The 21497-nt window shown below is 42.8% G+C and overlaps 1 protein-coding gene across 2 annotated transcripts in view; it reads right to left on the reverse strand.

Moving 5' to 3' along the window:
* NBAS (NBAS subunit of NRZ tethering complex) overlaps positions 1-21497 on the reverse strand; it is a 300840-nt gene that overhangs the window by 251161 nt on the left and 28182 nt on the right. For both annotated transcript variants that reach the window (XM_040992846.1, XM_040992845.1), the window contains exons 8-9: positions 19830-19963; positions 17580-17678 (exon numbers count right to left, since the gene is read on the reverse strand). In XM_040992846.1, coding sequence (XP_040848780.1) covers positions 17580-17678; positions 19830-19963 — 233 coding nt within the window. The remainder of the gene's footprint in view (positions 1-17579; positions 17679-19829; positions 19964-21497) is intronic.

A 21497-nucleotide genomic window follows, 5' to 3' on the forward strand; every position in this document is an offset into this window, starting at 1 on the left:
AATATTGCCCAATCAAGACCAGAAGAGACCCATGCCCATAGGTACTCAAGAACTGTATTATTTGTCTTCTGTTTTCTATAACAGAAACCCCAACAGAAGGTCACACTGACCAACTTGAACCTGTGAATGCAGTACTTTTCATAGACCCAAAGGTACATTTGGCACTAAGGTTAGCAATCAACTGGCCTTACCACAGAGGGAGGAGCTTGGGTGACCCAAGGTTCCAGTGTAATGAACAGGAGAGTAAGACTCAGTGCAGATTGGGGTGGGGACTGGGGACACCGTGAGCCATGGTGTGTACAGGCAGCCCCCAGAAACTGAGAAACTCAGGAAAACAGAATCTCCCCGATGAGCCACAGGAAGAGCAGCGCCCTGTTGAAGGCTGCTTCTTAAAGCAGCCACAGAAAACTTGCACCTCATTTCTTTCTCAACCCAAAAGTCAGATGATCATACTAATTCCACCAACAACCCTCTCCTCATTCCACAATTTGCCTAACACGGGTTTCTAGACTAAGCTAGCAACACTTGTCAAAAAATCACTCCAACTACATACTCTGAAATCATGAGACTTCAAAAGTATATAAAATACTTCTAAAAAGCTCAAAATCCAGAGTCACTTAAATACAGTTAATCACAGAAACACAGCTTGAGCCTTCACTCAGTCTTTTTCTGACTGCTTTCACGTATGGCTCTACCAAGGTTCCAAAACAGCAAATCAGAAGCAACACATGTTTGAGAAGACAGCCCGAAGCAACCCGCTTGTGCGGTGTCAACCAAAGGCAGTCTCAGCGCCAACACGTAATTAACCCTGTTCAGAAGGGCCAGTCACATTACTAACAGATTACTTGCCCAGAGCATTCTCAATGCATGCTCAAATGATCCCATTACACTAAAATATTTCCCAAAAAAGGGTATATCTGGTACAGATAAAAATCCTATTATTCCTCCAAATCTGCCTCCAATTTTGGAGAAAATACAGGCCAAAAAAAAAAAAGAAAGAAAGAAAAGAAAAATATTTTAAACTAACTACAAAAGAAACAATCAATAATCTGCACGGTGTGAAAGTACAACATGAATGACCTGATTTCCTCAGAACACACACACGTGAACAAACAGCCAGGCACACATGCACCAGGGGAGAGAATGAAGGACGTGGAATAGGATCATGTTCCTAACTGCTCTAGGATGCCCTTACTCTGTAGAAAGAACACTGAAAAGGGTAAAGATGAAAACAGTGCTGTGTGGGATTCCTTCAAGCAACCCAGGAGAGGCTGCAGATACGACGCAGCAGGCTTAGCTACGGTCGATTGCTAAAGCTGATGGGCAGGGCCAAGGGAGACCCATTCTATTTATTTTTTTAATATGCTTCAATTTTCTTATCAAGAATTGCTTTCCTAAAAGTTGATTTGTCGGGAAAAAGCCCTCTGAATAAACAGAAACAAAACTAGCAATCCAGGTTACCTAGAATTCACAATTTATCACAGTGCTTCTTCTACAGGAAATCACATGACGCATACATCTTTAAAAGCAGCCCACAATTACAATAAAGATAACAAAGAATTCAGCAAATTCTCAAGAAGCCAAAAGTTCTCAGACAACAAGTAACTTCCTCCTCATCAATATTAACATATAAATCCATGTTGACAACATATCAAATACATTTGGGTCAACAGTCCTCATGTACAAAGGTAATGCCGTACAGCTATGGTGCCTAAGGATGTCTTAGCTGCCTGACTTTGTGCAAGCATACCCTATGATGTGCACACATAGAAATGCATTGTTAGCATATTTCAAACAATGTATCCCTACTGTCAAGTGACACATGAGTGTATAGTAACACATTTTCAACCGGTTATTCCCATATAATGATTATATGCATATCAACATGCATATGAATCCTGAAGTTGCTTGAACACTTTTAACAGTTGCAGAGCTTGGCCTGGTGCAGCAGCCTAGAGGCTAAAATCCTCACCTTGCATGTGCCAGGATCCCATATGGGCACCAATTCGTGTCCTAGCAGCTGCACTTCCCATCAAGCTCCCTGCTTGTGGCCTGGGAAGCAGTCAAGGATGGCCCAAAGCCTTGGGACCCTACATGCATGTGGGAGACCCTGAAGAAGCTCCTTGCTTAGGATCAGCTCAGCTCAAGCTGCTGCAGCCACTTGGGGAGTGAACCAGCGGATAGAATCTTCGCTGTCTCTCTTCTTCTCATATATCTGACTTTCCAGTGAAAAATAAATTTAAAAATTTTAAAATATATACATATATATAATAACTCTTCAAGGAAAAAAGAATTACAGAGCAGAGAATCCAAATTTCTTGGTCTTGATACCAGAATACATTTCTCTCTGTGAATTCTGATAAAAACAGTCATGCATAAATCAAATTAGCTACAGTGTGATAAGCTCTATTGGGAATCAAAGAGATTCAGTATCTGCTTCCAACCTTTCCTCCTTCCGTGCCAGACTAAAGAGAACGTGGGAAAGACAGCAGATTGTGAAACTACTCGTGTGCAGTTTCCACAGATGGCATGGCAGCTTGGAACATGTTCCAGTCACGTGAGTATGCACATGTTTACCCAACTAAGCACGCCTAGTTACTCCTGTGTGTGAGGAGGGGGAAACCGAGAAGACCCCCCCCCCAATGCCTTCACAAAGCAGGTAGCTGGCAGCCACTGAGGGCCAAGCAATAAGCACATCACTGAGTGTAAAGAGAAACAGGGAACTCAAACTCTTGCTCTCTAATAGCAAACGGGGCAGAACAGCTGAAAAGCAGCAAAAAAAGATGACAGCTGAGCTTGACTGTGCTAATAACAAGCCAATCTGACACCTGCACAAGGGACTCCATCCCTATCAAGATGCTAACTCATTACATTCTTGTCCTGTGCAGGACTCATCATGTCGACTAGGACTAACCCACAAGTACGATAATAAAATTAGCAGCCGCATCGTTCTGCAGTAGCTTAAGCCACCACCTACAATACCAGAATCCCACATAGAAGCACCAGTTCTGAGTCCCAACTGTGGTCCACGTCGGAGACCGGATGTAGCTCTAGGTTCCTGGCTTTGGTTTGCCCCAGCCATCCGGCCACTTGGGGAATAAGCCAGTGAATGGAAAACCAGTCAAGAGCTCTTTCTCTGTATGTGTTTGGGTGTCTTTCTTCTCTCTGTCACTCTCCCTTTCAAGTAAATAAACCTTTAAAATTTAAAAGAGACAAAAAAATCATTCTAGGAAGGAAGGACAATGAGCAAAGCAGGCCAACGGTCGCATCTGGCCTAGTAAATAAACATTTCCATGATTACCTTGGAGTAAATTTTGAAGGCAAAAAATGAGTAAGAGTAAAGAGGAATTAACTTCTGTTGTAAAACCATGCAACTGAAATAAAGGTAGTTCATAGGAAAGAGAAGCGAGATGTCTCCACAGCACAAAATAGTCTATAAACACGCAGTGAGCAACTGTGTGAGCACAAAGCTCCAACTCCCTCAGACACATCTCCCAGTGTCTGTGCTCACCATAGCCAGGTCTCAAAGCGAAGGGAAAGGAAATCAGGATGAAGGCAGATGGCAAGAGGACAGAAGCCTGAGGCAAAAGGAAGAGGAAGCAATGTCCCACACGGATTACAAAAGAAAAAAGCTAAGCCAAGAATTGAAGCAGAGCATGCTGGACAATGTTCAAGATGCTTGTAAGAAAAGCGGGCGATACAAATGAAGAGAAACGCCACGCTCTTTGATAAACTCTCCACACGGTAAGCATGCAAATTGTCTTCATATTAATCTATAAACTGAATCGATTTTCAAATAAAGGCCCAGAAAGAATTTTTCACTGAACTGTAAACAAATTTAACAAACCTACAGAAAGTGAAGATCCACTTGGGAGAGTAGAGTTCTAAAGAGAACCAATTCAATTCAGCCTGATCAAACTTTCCCTCAATAACTTGGGGCACAGGCACCTTGGTTTTCCAAATATCTTCCTATCCTGGAGTGATTAAGACATTCTTCTTCAAATTTGACTATTTTAAAAATTTGTAACTTCTTTGTGTAACACGGGAAACAACCAATCATAAACTGAAAAAAAAAAATATTCCTACACAAAACACAGTATTATTGGATATAATTTAGAAAGCTCTCCCACCAGCCCAAAATTTAAATGGACAAAAGAATAAGCAAAGGCAAGACACAGGGCCCAGCATGAAGGCTCAATGGCTCAGAGCTCAGAGCTCAGAGGCTCAATCCTCGTCTTGTACATGCCAGGATCCCATACGTGTACCAATTTGAGTCCTGGATACTCACTCCATTTGCCTTCCACCTCCTGGCTTGTGGACTGGGAAAGCCGTAGAGGATTACCCAAAGCTTTGGCACCCTGCACCTATATGACAGACCCCGAAGAAACTCCTGGCTCCTGGCTATGAATCGGCTCAGCTCTGGTCATGGCGGCCACCTGGGGAGTGAATCATTGGACAGAAGACCTTTTTCTAGTCTCTACTTCTGTAAATCTGCCTTTCCAATAAAAATAAATCTTAAAAAAAAAAAGGACAAAAAAAGGAGAAACCAGTAATACAGATTAAAACAACAGAGCTCTACAGCAACCATCCTAGAGTCTATTTAGACACACAGTGACTCTTATAAACTACTGGTAAGGGCACAACATGAAGCAATCAGCCTGATGCAATATAATCATATCAAATAAAGGCACAAAACAAACAATCCCACAAACTGCGTTAAGTTAGAAAAACTTACACAACTATATCCATCTTCCAATAAAAATATTTTCTGCAGCATTGATCATAATGCTGAAAATTTTAAATACTTCAATGCTTACTAGCGACAGATAAGTAATACACCATAAGTTATTCACAGAAAAAAGCATAAGGCAAAAAAAAGTACATGTATACATATTTATAGAAGTCACCTACAAAGTTAGAATGCCTCCAGACAGGAGAAAATTAAATCAAGGAACGGAAATAAGCAATCTTGTTTGCACTGTAATGCTTTATGTATGCATCTTTTATAGGCACACATACAGACAACCTTCTTAGGTGAAAAAGCCCAACCCGACACTTGCTGATCACGGTCATATGCACTTGTGTGTTCGTTATTCTTACTACTTTTCCTTCTCTCTCTCTCAGCCTCTAAAGAGGAACATCAATTTACGCTATCACAAATTATGAACATAAATTTCACCAGTTATTGAAGTCAGGGAGAAAAAAAAAATCAGTCAGTTGGCTTTAACATTTTTTTTATCAACTCACAAAAACTAGCCAAGTACTGGAAAGAAAATTGGCATACCTTGCTCCGTGACAGTTCAGAACTGTGTTCTGTGGATTAGGAACGAACTGTGAGGGGTTCCTTTAGAAGCTCCACTCGTGCCCTTCGTGCGCTCGTCTGCAGCACCGACTTTAAACGAGGTGCACGAAGTGCACTTCACATTTTCTCGTTACACAAAACATATGCCTGGATGCTTGATTTCAGGATCACACTTTGAAACAGATATTGCTTTTATATAAACCAAAACAATCTCTATAGTAGCAATTAAATTCTCTGCACCAGAACTCATTTAGGGAATTTAGCAAAACTTTACTTAACAAAATCAAGAGGCAAAAAATTATTATCGTTCCTAAAATTTTTTAAGCTCAAACTTTATGAAAAATAATGAAAATATCATCAATCTAGGAAGCAGGAGTAAGAGCACAGCTTAAAAATCTTAGCAAATTACAAACAGGAGGGGTTCAAAATAAACTTTACCAAGACAAAGAAAAAAAATCATTGCCAAAAAAATATGTAATCTTGAAACGTCTCTTTATACCAATATTTATGAAGCACAAACGATATCTTAAACAGTGAGGAACATCCTAACCAATTAACGAAATATCACACCTGATCACTGCTAATTATTCTTTGCATCAATGTTTAGTGAATTTCCAGAAGCCATTACTGAATGTGCAGTATCACAGACAGGCACTGCCAGGGGTCTCTGTTCCAAAGTCCAGGCCTTCCCTGCCTCAAACAGCCTTCAGTACACACCCAGATGCAGGAACCAGTGTGAGCAGGGTCCACGACCCTTGGAGGTAGTCGCCACAGACCCCTCCTGCACCCTCTGTGTTAGAGACCATCACAGCAGAACAGACACCTTAACCACCCGCAGGGAGAGGTCAGGGGAGGCTTTGCACAGCTGCACCCGAGCGAGGTTTACCCTTCAACTTCCCTGGCAGACAAAGGGGTTAGGGAAAGAGTACCCAAACCACAAGCACACACTGCACCAGAGTACACAGAGGTGTCTGTAATGTCGGCTCCAAGAACCGTGAGGAAAGGAGTCAGTAATGAGCAGGACAAACGGTCACACGGGTCCCTAACAGCACAAACACTTCAGCTTGTTCCTAGGTATCTTCCACGCACTGCCTCCTACACTACTGCGGTTATTTAAATCTCCACTCGGATAGTTAACTTGGAGCCACGGGTGAGCATGGACTATCTAATTCATCTCCACGCCCTGACACCATTTAGGGTCGTTTCACTCAAGAGCATCTGTCTGAGCACTGTGTGTGAGGAAGTACAGCCCATGTCCTTGGCCTCACCTCTCCAGACTGCCTGAGAAATGAAGGAATTGAACCAAATGATGGATGAACTCTTTCCAGTTCTGATATTCTAATAGTTTAAAACTCAAGGGAGGAACACAAGTATCAGACAATGAAAATAAACTGTGACTGATGCAGCTAAAGAGCAGCACACGGAGGAACGAATGAAATGAGCGGGAGGGAGAGGCCAGAGAAGAACAGGACCAGAAACAGCACCGCAGTCTCGGCTCTATGGGAGAAGAAACCTGAGACCAGAACTCAAAGCCCTAAGCATCACACCCAAAGACACACCAGACACTGATTTCAAGAACAAGAAATGGTTTACTAAGAGTGTTCTCCAGAGCCCAGGGTGGTAGCCTAGTGGCTAAAGTCCTCGCCTTGCACACGCCAGCATCCCTTATTGGGACCGTTTCTAGTCCCGGCTGCCCAACTTCCCATCCAGCTCCCTGCTTGTGAGCTGGGAAAGCAGCCAAGGATGGCCCAAAGCCTTGGGACCCTGCACCCACGTGGGAGACCTGGAGGAGACTCTGGACTCCTGACTTCGGATCGCGTACCTGTGGCCACTGCGGTCACTTGGGGAGTGATCAGACGGAAGATCTTTCTCTCTGTATATCTGACTTTCCAATAAAAATAAATCTTAACAAAAAAAAAGAAAAAGAGGGCTCTCCAACCTGATAATTATTAGAAGAATCTGCCACCTAGTGGCTGAAATCCCCTCTAGGCCAAGGACAGAGTGAGACAAGAGAAGCCCCTCAGCGTGCTCTGCCCAACCACTAGCATACAATCAGCAAGAAAAAAGTAAGTTCTTAATAAAAGAAGGAAAGCTCCATGTCCCAAATATTTTTTAAAAACACAGCTTGCTATAAGGACTCAAAAACTGTTTTCTGTAGTCTCACAGCCCATTCCTCTCTCAGGGAAATTAAAAAATCCCTTTTCAATTCATTAGCATTTCCTAAATAACCATTGCTAAAATAATAGTAACTGCAAACTGGCTCATTTGGTGTCTTTATCTCTGCTTATCTTTATTAGATGCAGAATGTACAAAAAGAAAATTGAATTGTGACCCTCCATGTCACAGGTTGTCCAACTACGAAGGACACACCAGGATCGCCAGGGAGGTTTGTCTAAGCGGGCTGGCTGCAAGCCAGGGGGAAGGCAGCATCCGCACTCCACAGCCAGCTCTGCCACGGAGGGAGCTGTGCTTCCACGCCTCTACCAAGCACTGGGGTCCCAGCTACTGCCTTCCCACTAACACGCCTTGAAAAGCAACAGGAGGGCCCGCCGTGATGGCATACTGGTTAGGGTCCTCGCCTTGCACGCCTGGGATCCCATATGGGCGCCGGTTCTAATCCCGGAAGCCCTGCTTCCCATCCAGCTCCCTGCTTGTAGCCCAGGAAAGCAGTTTAGGACGGCCCAAAGCTTTGGGACCCTGCACCCGCGTGGGAGACCCAGAAGAAGCTCCTGGCTTCAGATTGGCTCTGCTCCAGCCGTTGCGGCCGTCTGGGGAGTGAATCATCGGACGGAAGATCTTCCTCTCTGTCTCTCCTTTCTGTATATCCGCCTTTCCAATAAAAATAAAATCAATCTTTAAAAAAAAAAAAAAAGAAAGAAAAGAAAAGAAAAGCAACAGGAGCTGGCCACAGTGCGGCCACCCCCATCCACGTGGCAGACCCGGACAGAGTACCTGACCCCTGGCTTTCACCTGGACATGGTTACTAAGCCATCTATGCACTGCACCCAGGATACAAGATTTCTCTAACTCCTCTTCTTCTTTCATATGCTATGCCTCTCAAATAAATTTTTTAAAATAAACATTTATTAAAATTAAAGGGTAATTTGTACTTTCAACTATTTTTCTGAAAGATGCACTTGGACCAGCACCATGGCATAACAGACTAAGTTTTCAACTATGGCACCAGAAACCCACAGCAGTGCTGCTTCAAGTCCCAGCTGCTCCACTTCTAATTTAGTTCCCTGTTTACGGCCTGGAGAAGCATCAGAGGATCACTCAATCCTCGGGGCCCTGCACCCATGTGAGAGAGCTGAAAGAAGCTCCTGGCTTTGCATCAACTCAGCTCTGGCCATTGTGGCCATTTGGTGAATGGGCCAGCGGATCTCTTTCAGCTTTTCAAGAACAGAAATTAAAAACTTTTGAAATATTTATTTACATACTTTAATGGCAGAGCTACAAAAAAGAGCAAGAGACAGAGAGGTCACCCATTCACAGCTGCAACAGCTGGAGCTGAGCCAGTCCACAGCCAGGAGCCAGGAGCCAGGAGCCAGGAGCAGCTCCTCCGTGACTCCCAAGTAGTAAGGGAGCCCACGTGTGTGGACCATTCTCTGCTGCTTTCCCAAACACGTTAGCAGGGAGGTGGACTGGAAGCAGAGCAGCCCACGTGCAGCCAAAATGGGAAGCCAGCAGCACAGGCAGGGGCTTTCCTGGATAAACGATGCACTGACCCATGTATGCTCAGCATTTTCACAGTGAGTATGATGCTGCTAACCCTGGGACATTTTGAGAACCACAGCTGGATATGTTACAGAATGTAAATTCAACATTTTTGCATCGTTGTATAAACTACAATGTATGCTTGAAGGTATTATAAACTTCAAAGACAAAATTTACTATAAGTTAAATTATAAAGCTCCAGACTACTTCGTAAAGCTGTATTTAGGAACGACCAGAGAGAGCTGAATCTATCGAATGATTAATTATGCAAAGAAAGCATGAAAACTGTTCTTCGGCTGTTTGGATTAGTAACAAAAATTATTTGGCACTTTGACAGTTGAGCATTCAATGTATTTAAACCTGAGAGGTGTATAGCTATAAGTTAATTATCACAAATCAAAATTTAGAATCAAAATCTAAAGTTTAGTACTTCCTATTTTACAACACCCAAGCAGAACTGAACCCACACTCAGATCCGCTGTTAGGTGGCACAAAACAGAGGTCATGGGCCCGGCATGATGGCTCAGTGACTAAACTCTCACCTTGCATCCACCCAGGATCCCATACAGGTGCCAGTTCATATCCCTGCTACTCTACTTCCCTCCCAGCTCCCTGCTTGTGGCCTGGGAGGGCAGTCAAGGACGGCCCAAAGCCTTGGGATCCTGCACTCATGTGGGGGACCCAAAGGAAGCTCCTGGCTCCTGGCTTCATACTGGCTCAGCTCTAGATGGTACAGCCACTTGGGGAGTGAATCAGCAGATGGAAGATCTGCATCTTCTTGTCTCAGTATATCTGCCTGTCCAGGTAAAATAATCTTTTTTTAAAAAAAGAAGAAACAAACCAGAGTCAACACACATACCCTATCTATAGGGGCCAGATTCCTAATATTCTATGCTTGTGAGACTTAAGACCTCTTACAACCACACATGTCACAGCATGAGCCAAGCTACAGATATTTAAACAAATGTGTTGTGATAATATAAATATGTTATATACATAAATATATAAAATAGATAATCTGAGATTGGAATTTCATTTAATTTTTGCTTCTCATGAAATAGTCTGCTTTCTAATTTCTTCTCAACCACTTAAAAATACAAAAGTTATTATTGGAAACAATCAAGGCTAATTTAAGACAGGAAAAAGTCAGCTTGGCTTTTCCTAGACCTCACTGGGAGTGATACAAGGTTCAGTTAGTCCTCATTAGTTCAGTTACTGGAGATTTCTCTGTGCACCCCTCCTAAGATTGTTCTACTCTACAATTGTTAATATATGGCTTATTACAATTATAAGAGTTATAAGTCGATTTTGATTATCCTAAAATGCACGAAGCTGTGTAAAATCTCACTTGAATATTATAAACCTCTAAATAAAAATATAATTTTTTTTAAAAAAAAAAGAATGAAGAAAGAAGGAAAGTGGGTGCTGGAAAAGGGCAGAAGGGAGGGCTGGGTGCAGAAATCACTATACTACTAAGTCTGCATTGTGCAATATGTGAAATTGGTTCATCTTATGAATAAAATAATTTATGCAAATGAAAAAAGTATGTGCACAGTTGTAAAGCACAAAAAATATGCTTAATTTACATTTTTTAAAAAAAGGAAAGAAACAGTCTAGGGCTCAGCACAATGACTCAGTGGCTATACCCTCACCTTTCAAGTACCAGGATCCCATATGGGTACCGGTTCCTGTCCCGGTCGCTGTACTTCCCATTGAGCTCCCTGCTTGTGGCCTGGGAAAGCAGTCAAGGATGGCCCCAAAACCTTGGGACCCTGCACCCATGTGGGAGACCAGGAAGAAGCTTCTGGTTCTTGGCTTCAGATCTGCTCAGCTCCCGCCATTGCAGACATTTGGGGAGTGAACCAGCAGATAAAACACCTTTTGTCTTTTTCTTCTTAAATCTAATCAGCCTTTCCCATAAAAATAAATCAATCTTCAAAACAAGACAAGACAGAAAAAGTAACAGTCTATATTTGGCCCCAGGCCACAGTTTGCCAAGCCCTGATACAGAGAAACCCTTAATGGGCAAAGGAATTACAAGTTAACAGTCATCCCATCTAGGAGATGCAGGAAAGTGCCTCATGCCTAGTGAGGGAGTTGCAATTTCTCCATGCACACAATAGCAAAGAACTGTGAAGATCAAGATTCAGCATGAGTAACTATCGGGCAATCAGTAAAGGCAATAATTTCCCCCATTAAATCAAATTATAGCTAATCTCCACCACTACACTTCAATTGAAGTCAATTCAATATCAATTTAGGGAGTATCTGAAATTTACAAGGTACTGTGCTAGCAGTGTAAGAAATGTAATATAAGCAAACCAAGTTTTCCCTACCTTGCCAGTTTACAGTCCTATTAGCTAGTAAGATTATAGTATCACCTAAAACACAGAAAAAAACCTGTTAAAGCCCTTCCACTCATACAGCTGTTCCACCTTGGCTCTATCTCAATTATAAGTGTATCTTAAAATACACACACACACCCCTTTCAAATGTGACTGTAGCACAGTCAAAGCTGGCCTCTGCTGCTGAGGAGTCTGCAAATCTAAGAGCCACAGACTGAATCAAAGCTGATCTCCAAATTACTTACTGGGTTAAGGAGGATCACACTAATTAGGCTTCCAAAAAGTCTCCACAACTAAACGAAACTAGTCATTGTGTTCTAGTGTCCGTCACAAAATTGAAAAGCCAATAAAATTGCCTTCTTAGCAAGTAACTGGCTGAGGACTGCTCAGGACCAACTAAAATGCCTCTGACAGTGTGCCCACAGTCACGTTCCAGATCAGCCAGCCAGCCTACAGGGAGAACGAAAGTGCATCAGACAATGGAACCTTGTCCTTCTGCACCCTTGCCTCCCAGGAGCAAGTGCTGGGGAGCCGAGGTCAGCCTGTCAAGCTCAAGTGCTGGGGAGCCGCGAGGTCAGCCTGTCAAGCTCAAGCACTCTGTACACATCTGAGGACAGGACATTCACGTCCAGCCAGACGATTTAAGTGTTACACGGAGAAGTTCTCCTTACTCCTCTGCAGAAAATACAACCTGTACTCACAGGAAGAAGAAATTTTTCCATGCTGCAGGAAAACAAGATCAAATCCATTAAACATATTCATGTCTGCACCACCCATATTTGCAATGCCAACAGCCCCTACATGTTCTAAGGCCAAATGCACTCTCACTACAATGGAAGGCCATCATCTCTGATCATGGCTAACATACTTTTACTTTTTCTAAAGTAATCTTTTATAAAATTATTCAACTTATCTAGGAAGGATTTATGAAAAAAACTTCCTAAGCAACTTTTACCCAGCTACTTCTCCAGCTCTCCATAGAGCGAATCTTTATATACATTAATGTCCTGAGCCTCATCAAATACACCAGACCTTAAAAGAATCAGAAACGCAACTTCACAGCAATGTAATGTCTGTGGAAGTCCGCTCATCAGCTTCCAAAAGCAACTCGTACCTAGATGAAATTTACATCTCACCGGAGAGAATTATTTGCCCATGTTCTTGAGTAAATCTTTAAAATAGTACACTGGCCATGTTATCCTCTCTAATATAAAATGTACACATTTTCAGGGACATTTTACATGTCCCTAGATAAGGATGATGTCCTAAGGAGAGGGGGTGATACCTAGACATAGTCAATTACATCCCTTCCCATCCTCCTCTCACAAACATGTCCTTCCTTTTTGTGCAAGTTACTGTCATGTCACCTGAGAGCTCATTCACAAAACAAAAATGTCTCCCCCTACCCCACCTAAGAACTGGCTGCTAGTTTAGAACACCTTCATTCCAAGCACCTGAAAGGACTCCTGCACTTACAATGCCTAAGGTTCTGTTTAGGTGAAAATAAAATCCCAAAAGAGGTGACCATATTACTATTAGTACAGCATGGTGCTTTAGCACCTTAGCACACTGCTACTTTCAGGGCCCCCATGTCCCACTCCATCTCCTGACTTCTCCCAGATCTGGGAGGCCCCTGGCAGTGAGTGCTTGGCAGAATGAAGTTACCTAACCATTCCTAATAGCTCACTCTTAACTATCACCTACTATAAGGCAAATGGACACCCTAGTTCATTATCCTGTAAACGTTGACCCTAGTTCCGTCGCCAGAATCTGCATTAGCCTAAACACAACAAGTTAAAAGAAAAATGTGCCTTAAATCATTCAAGTGCTCGGCCTCTTCCTTCGCACAATGATGCTCTACATTATTAATCAGTCGTGATACTTCCTGGTAGATGCACGAAACCTAAGTGTCTTTCTTAATATACACCTAGACAGCTTTCCTAACAAAGATAAAAGTGTTCAAGCGAAAGCCGGTTTCAACAGCCCGGTTTTTTTTCTTTCCAACTCATTCATTCATTATAGATCACTGAAATATGATTTACATCCATGAAATTCAGACATGAGGGACCTTGTGGGTAATAAATAAAACTGATTGTAGTACTGGTTACATAGCTCTATATGTTTATAAAAATCACTGAATTGTATGCTTACAACTTGTGTCAGCATCATCAAAGGTTTGGAGCATGGGCGATCTCTCAAAAGGACAGCTGTTCCCAAGGAAGCAGGCATCTCCTCTGCCTACTGCCTCTGCCAGCACAGGAATGAAAGCAGAGAGGTAATGAACTCCAAATACCATCCCAGTGTAATTACCAAGGAGCTGTGGGGAATATAAAACATGTCAGATTTTCTTATAGAAATCTGCAACAAATTTAAGAACAAAATCTTTCCTAAAAAGAGCTACGTATTGTTGAACTAAGTTCCACTCAAAAATCTATACAGCACGAATCCTTCTATTTGGATTCAATCCACATTATTTGTAAATGTAACTCACAAAACACAATGCAAATTCTTGGAAGGTGAAAAAAAAACTACATCTGAATCTCATCATCCCAGCACAATATCCACCACGTTGGACGAAGTTATCACCCCCTCGAAGAACTCAGCATGACTAGTATTATTATTTAAAACCAACTCAATAAAGGAACAAAAACAGTAACAGAAAGGACAGGGGGTGTTGAGGAGGAGATGGGCTGGGGAGGAAGAACAAGCCGAGTATTTAAGGCAAATACAATTAAAGTGGACATAATGCATTCATTAGGCTGGGAGACAGGACATGTGCAAAAAGAAAATAGGCAAAATCAGCATATCCAGAGAGATTATCTGGGAGAATTTCAATTAATTTTTATTTCATACTACCCAATTTACCACTTAAATGCTTTTTAAACTACACTTGCAGCATCAGGCAGAATGATAAATTTCATAAAACCCTGAGTTTATATATTACCAAATTATCCCAATTCCAGTCAGGCTGATTTACTTAACATTTATAAAATTCTTGTAGATAATAAATATCACATGCTCACATTACTGGAGAAACTGAAAATAAATAAAAACATGATGAATATTTCAGTTTCTTCCATTTAGAAAAAAACCACATAAGGAAAAATACGAAACGTAACAACATGCCCATCACGCACAACAGGGCCTTTTACACACTGACATGTTTTCTTTGAGACATCACTGCACTCGTCCACCTGCAAGACGACTCCCACCCAGGGATGCACAAGAACCCAAAGTCAAAAGAACTCTCCGTGGTTTGAGAACATACTTCATTTTCCTAAACTTTCTTTTCAATACAGTATGCTTGAACCCTGGACCAAAAAGTGAAACCCTGGAGAATGACAAATGAAGAGGCTAGGGCAAGGCCCCATCCTTAAGCCGCTGGTCCCAACCTCTGCACTTCACAACAGTGACTGATTTGAGTCCAGCTACTCCAGTTCCCATCCAGCCTCCTGCTAACATGTAACCTAGGAGGAGGCAGATGTCTACTAACTCCTAAATACCTACTACGCGCTGGATTTTGCATGTTTAAGTTTCAAAGCAAGTTGTGGCTCAAATACTATTAATGCCGTCTCCCTTTTTGCACAGACTTTTGAATGTTTATTTTGGTATAATAAGAAACCATGGCATGGCAAGAGAGACAGAGATCTTCCATGAGCCAGTTCACGCTCTCAATGCCCACAGTAAGCACGCTGACTCAGGGTGAAGCAAGGAGTCCGGAATTCCATCTGTGTCTCCCACATGACTGGCAGCACCCAGCACTGACGTGATTACCTACTGCACACCCGGACGCATGAGCTGAATGCTGGATCAGAGGCCGAGTAGCTGGGACTCAAACCAGCAATCCAATACAAGACGTGAGCAGCCCAAGGGGAAACTTACACTGCTATTCCTTAATAATCACTTGAAAAGAGACTTTGAACAGAACGAGACAGAACTTTGCACATGGAAAAATGTAAGAATCGAACCCAAAACCATGACGATTAGTTTAAGAAAAAGACAAAAAATTCGTAAAGAATGTTTTTGTCAAAATTAACTCGAATACAGATACATTTTAAATATATATGAGGCAGTAATTCATTACATTTACAAAATCTCAAAAAGTGCTTCACACTTTTTCATTTAGCCATATAAATTTACACACACACAAAAAAAAACTAAAACATTACTTCCAACAAAATGAAGAAGGAAAACGTGGCAGAATGAGGATTAAAGAAATTCAGAAAAATCCAACAGCCAGGTAACAAACATTCACAGAGAACAAGGAGAGCAGATGACAGGAAACAAATGAAAGGATCTTCTCAAACATGAGGCCAAAGTAAGAAGCCCCCAAGTGCGTACACGTAAACCTCCTCCGCTTTCTAATCTGCTCAAAGCCAGAACAGTGGAGGGGGAAGACAGCACAGAGAGAAACAGTGTTAACAGTACTAGAATTTGCAGGAACAACAGTGAAATACAACACAGTACTCTCAAAATTCTAGGAGAAAATTATTTCTTTTTTACAATTCAACCCAGTCAAACCATAAAATAAAGAAGATAAAGACATTTTCAGAAATGCAAGGTTTCAAAAATCTTTACTTCCCATGGGATCTTTCTCATGGGTCTATGCCGTACTACATTAGTGAATCAAGAGGAAAAGAAGAAAAAAAAAATCCATGCACCAAGTCGTCCAACATAAGCGAAACAAACAAGCATCCCTGAGGGAGCAAGTGCGTTGAAATTCTAAGGCAACAGTCATGTAGCATATATGAATATAAACTAGAGCAGATCAGAAAGTTCTGAGAAAGACTTCAAGAAACCAAAGTTACAGAACACTAGAACGGTACCAATGAGGCTGTGTACATGCAGAACCTAGGATAAGCACGTTTTATTTTATTTCTCACTTTTTTATTGCTGCATTATGTCTCCTCATCTGAAACTGTCAGTCTCCACTTCACTTCCATTATACATCCACTAACATACATAAACTGAATAAATATTAAAGAAAAATTAGGTAATAGAGCTAAAAAAATAATTTCTGTGGAAATCAAAAATTGAATGCATTCGACCCCAGGGCCTGGGAGGAGGGAACTTCCAGCAGCCTGATGACTGCCCTGGATACCCAAGCCAGATCGGACTCGATGCTTGGAGCCCTTGCCACAGCCATTGCTGCAATGCAGTGAGCAAGTCCTGGGTTTTTGGGTAGCCAATGCACCTACTGGCTCCAGGCTCTACCTGCTGACCACTTGGCAGTGAGCTCTGGGATCTTGGGGGTGTGGAATTGCTGCCTAGGAATGTCCATGAATGAGACCACTGTGCGTGTTGGTGAGGACGAGGGACTCCCAAAAGGTAACTTTACTTACATGTAAGTGAGGGAACTGAGACCTGGTGGTTTAGAGGGGAGAAACGGGATGATCTGTAAGGATTAGATTGATACACCAGCCTACATACGAGTCCTGTGTAGGGTTTGTCACCACTGAACAACGCTGACCACAAGCCAGTCCATAAGAAACCTAGGACTTGGGGCCTGTCTAGCAGGGCTACAACCTGACAGAAAGAACAGGGCACTGGTCACATCAGGCAGGGCCATGACACCAACCAGCATGTGAGAGCCAGGTCCTTGGGTAGATTCTGTGGAGGATGTGTGGGCCCAACCCTGTGGAAATACAAGTCCCGCTGGTTAGCTCAAGAGTTGGTGTGGTGAAGGGCTGAGCTAGGTGTGACCATGGAACCCGCCATTATTCACAAGTACAGGGACCAATAGCAGTCTGGGCAGATCCAGGCTGCAGCACCTGCGTATGCATCCTAAAATAGGGTGTGGGTCAGGCCACATTGTTCACCAGCTCATACAAGGCCAAGATGGAGGGGCCTTCCTGGGGAGGCACTTGGCATATACATAGTTGTGTATTCATCTTCTCAATAATGCTAAGTTAGCCATGATATCCATTTTATAAATGACAAAAGTGGGATTGAAAAGGGTTGAGAGAGAAGCCGAGGTCCCTTGGTGAATAGCACCAGTATCCCATCCAGCTTCCAGAAGCTCAGTCACCCAGACACAGAGCCAGGAACTGTCAGAAAAGGACTACAATATCACACAGAGCAAAGAACAATTAATTATTCACAAGAGGAGAAAAGGAAGAAGCCAAAAGGAGAATCAAAATTGACACTGTCTTCTCCAAATCCAGGACGAGACACCTCGCCCGTGAAGTCCCTCTGAGAGGATGGGTGCCACTCACCTGTGCGCAGGGTGGTAGACGGCCGTGCTGACACCACGCGGGTAACGGCTGCTGAAGCTGAAGCTGTGACTCTCTTGGTAGCTCTGATTTGTTCCAACACTAAATTTAAGAGTTTAATAAAAATCAATTACTATTAAACCACAATAAATGCCACTAAATACTGAACAAAATTTCTGTAATTTAAAAAACAAACACCACCAAATCATACCTATGATGTTAACCTGCACATCTGATATATTAAGCAGGTATAGAATCAATACAATCACTTTGGTTCAAAAACTCTGATAACTTCTTATACAAACAATCTGTATCTACTCTATCACCAGGCAACCGCACCTGAAAGGACTGATCCAAGAGGAAAGAAACCATTATTGTTCCAGACTTCTTCAAGGAAAAGCCCAAACTGGACACTTGGGGATCAGTCCACAAATATAAGAATAAACAATAAACCAAGAGATACGCATACATTAAAACACTGGCCAGAAATAAAAAGCAGCCAACTACTGACTTATCTAAAAATATGGATGAGTCTCAAAACGTTCCTCGAAGTGAAGAAAGACAAATTAAGGGTACATACTATCCAGTTCCACTAACGTGAACTGTATGAACAAAACCGATCTTTAATTTAGGAAAAAGGAAACACGAACAACAGTTGCTCCAGCAGCACAGGTGGGAAGAGATCTGTGGGCAAAGGGGCAGAGGGGGCTGAACCGGACAAAGGTATCTGCGATAACTCACCAGCTCAAAACCATGAACAAATATTTCAGTAATGATACGCATGATAAAATATTTGAGTACTGGGGCCTGGTGCAGTGGCCCAGTAGTAAAAATCCTCGCCTTGAACACACCGGGATCCCTTATGGGCACCAGTTCTAACTCCGGCAGCCCCACTTCCCATCCAGCTCCCTGTTTGTGGCCTGGGAAAGCAGTCAAGGACAGCCCAAAGCCTTTGAACCCTGCACCCACGTGGTAGACACGGAAGAAGCTCCTGGCTCCTGGCTCCAGATCAGCTTAGCTACAGCTAATGCAGCTGCTTGGGGAGTAAATCAACGGACAGAAGACCTTCCCCTCTGTCTCTCTCCCTCTCTGTATATCTGCCTTTCCAATAAAAATCTAAAAATCTTTTTAAAAATATATTTAAATACTGATATCAACAGTTTAGCTTGAAAGACATTAAAAACAACATTTTTGATTCATCTGATATGTCAGTTTTTAATTTGCTCCAAGGTATGTAAGGGGATGTACAGTAACTTTGTAATGGAAACTATCAAATCCAGTAGCATGTTATTTAACTTCGTGGCATTGTAAATTTCTATTCTTTTAAGATTTATCTTCATTGGAAAGGCGGATATACAGAGAGGAGAGACAGAGAGGAAGATCTTCCCTCCGATGATTCACTCCCCAAGTGAGCACAACGGCCGATACTATGCCGATCCAAAGCCAGGAGCCTCTTCCGGGTCTACCACACGGGTACAGGGTCCCATAGCTTTGGGCCGTCCTTGACTGCTTTCCCAGGCCACAGGCAGGGAGCTGGATGGGAAGCGGGGCTGCCGGGATCAGAACCGGCGCCCATATGGGATCCCGGGCGTGCAAGGCGAGGACCTTAACCACTGCGCCATCGTGCCGGGCATTGTAAATTTCTATTTTTCTTCCTGTTGATTTTGTATTGTGGCTTTTCAATTAATGGGATGTATAGTAACTGTTTAATGGAGACTATCATATCCAGATGTGAGGATACAATGCAGTATGCATCTCTAATTCCAGACTAAAATGGACCCCTAATGAAACTATTAGCGTCTTGACAATAGGATGCTGGACTCTCTGCCACTGTCCATGCCCACAATGATGGACATATGACTGTCTATGAAGAACTATACTACAGTAATGATATAGGAGAACTCAGTTGTTGGGGGGAAAGAGGATTTGGGGAGTGGATAAGAAAAATCACAGGGCCTATGGAATTGTATCATAAAATGATAATAGTAATAATAAAAAAAGAAAAAGAAAATAAGAATAAATAAATAAGATTTGGGGTTTAGCAGGATAGATAGCATAGAAATATGATACAGCAAGTTAGTAAAACCCAACTGTAGGAATCCAAGGGGAAGGTTATGAGTAGTCAACTCAATTCTTCCAGCTTTCTTATAACATTTGCAATTTTTCATAATATGGTAAAAGGAAAAAAGAATAAAAAAACCTGACACTAAACAAGATAAAATAGTGAATTTCAAACACAACTTGCCTTCTTACCTTACAAGGTAACTTGTAAGCTCCCCTCGGTAATTGATGACCAGGAGTTCTGCAGACCACTGTGCACTTGCTTTATATTCCAAAAATATTAACCCAGCAATGGCATAGCTCAAATCACCTGCAAAACTAGATGCCTGTGAAAGAGGGCAAGTCTACGTTACTCAGAAGGTATTAGAAGTAAATGCATGCACAATTGGAAAATCTGCAACAAGCACAATGTGGCTGCCAAGGACATGTTACATCAGACGCTGTGAGCCTCAAGAGTCAAGGAGGTCAGACAGCTGAGGACTGGACACCCAAGGTCTAGTCCAGCCCCAAGCCGCCTAATCACAGGCTGCAGCTCCAGCAGCCTCTCTGAACGGGTACATTCTTAGATCATAGATGCACTGCAAAAAGAAAAGAGAATGCCACCAGCCAGCCTGAGCGGTCTGTTAAAGAGCCTGTGCGCAAACACAGCTCTGAGACCTGAATTCCCACCACCAGCAGGAGCCCATACTTTCCAGTTGCCTAATCAGCAATTTGCAGGAAAGCACACTTAAACCAATCAGTGCCAATTCTGCCATCAATTAATTCTCCGGCTGTAGGTGCTTAACCTCACAGTTCTCCAGGAAGAGGATCAGAACACATCACTCTCAAAGAGCCGCTTTGGTAAGGATTATTTTAAGCTGAAGGCAACTGAGGGTCAACAGACTCAGGAAATATTCTCAGTCCTCCCTTTATTTAACAAAAAAGAAAAAAACAAGAAATAAAATCCTCTGTGTCAGAGCCCACCTGCAGGGAGGAAGCGGCAGACATCAGCAGATGGGGAGTCCTACTACGTGAGTGCTGACCCAGGCCTCCTCAGCAAGTCGTCTCCCACCGTTTTCCCAATGCACTCTCTCCCATGTACTTCCTAGTGGAGGGAAGTTCTCCACTAGACAATCCTGAAGCCAAAACTCCCTTCCCCTAAGTCTAGTCACCTCTTCACAATTTATAGCCCTTTAGTAAAATGCTATGTAAGGCTGCCACTGCGGGTAGTGTGGCAGGAGGAGGGAGGATGAGACCCTGGCAGGGTGCCTGCTTTTACTTGCTACCAGACTTACTACTCATAAGACATTACAAAATAGAAATAATCGTGGAAGGTATTTGACACAGAGGTTCTGATGGCCGCTTGGGAGACCTGCCTCACACACCAGAGGGCTTGGTTCAAGTCCCAGCTCATCTACTTTGAATCCAGCTTTCCACTAACATATACCCCAGGAGGCAGCAGAGCATGGCTCCAGCAGGAGGGTCCCTGCCATCACCTGGAAAGTCTGAGTTGAATGCCAGGCTCCTGGCTTCGCCTGGGCCCAGCACCAACTCAGGCAAGAATCTGAGAACTAACCAGCAGAAGCAGGGCATCTATCAGTCTGTCTTTCAGATAAAATGAATACTTATTCAAAGTAGTCACTTGGAGCCAGTTTTGCACCACAATGTGTGAAGCCATCACCTGCAACACTTGTCAACTCATATGCATGTCGCTTCAAGTTTCGGCTGCTCCACTTCTCACCCAGCTCCTCACTACCATGCCAAAGAGCATCAGAAGAGGGCTCAAGTTCTTGGACCCATACAGGAGACACAATGCCTCCTGGCTTATGCCTGGCCCAGCGTGAGCATTCGTGGCCATTTTTTGGAGTGAATGAGTGGATA

Source organism: Ochotona curzoniae, unplaced genomic scaffold, assembly GCF_017591425.1.
Source record: "Ochotona curzoniae isolate NIBS_2020 unplaced genomic scaffold, NIBS_Ocur_1.0 contig_883, whole genome shotgun sequence".
Classification (NCBI taxonomy): Eukaryota; Metazoa; Chordata; class Mammalia; order Lagomorpha; family Ochotonidae; genus Ochotona; species Ochotona curzoniae.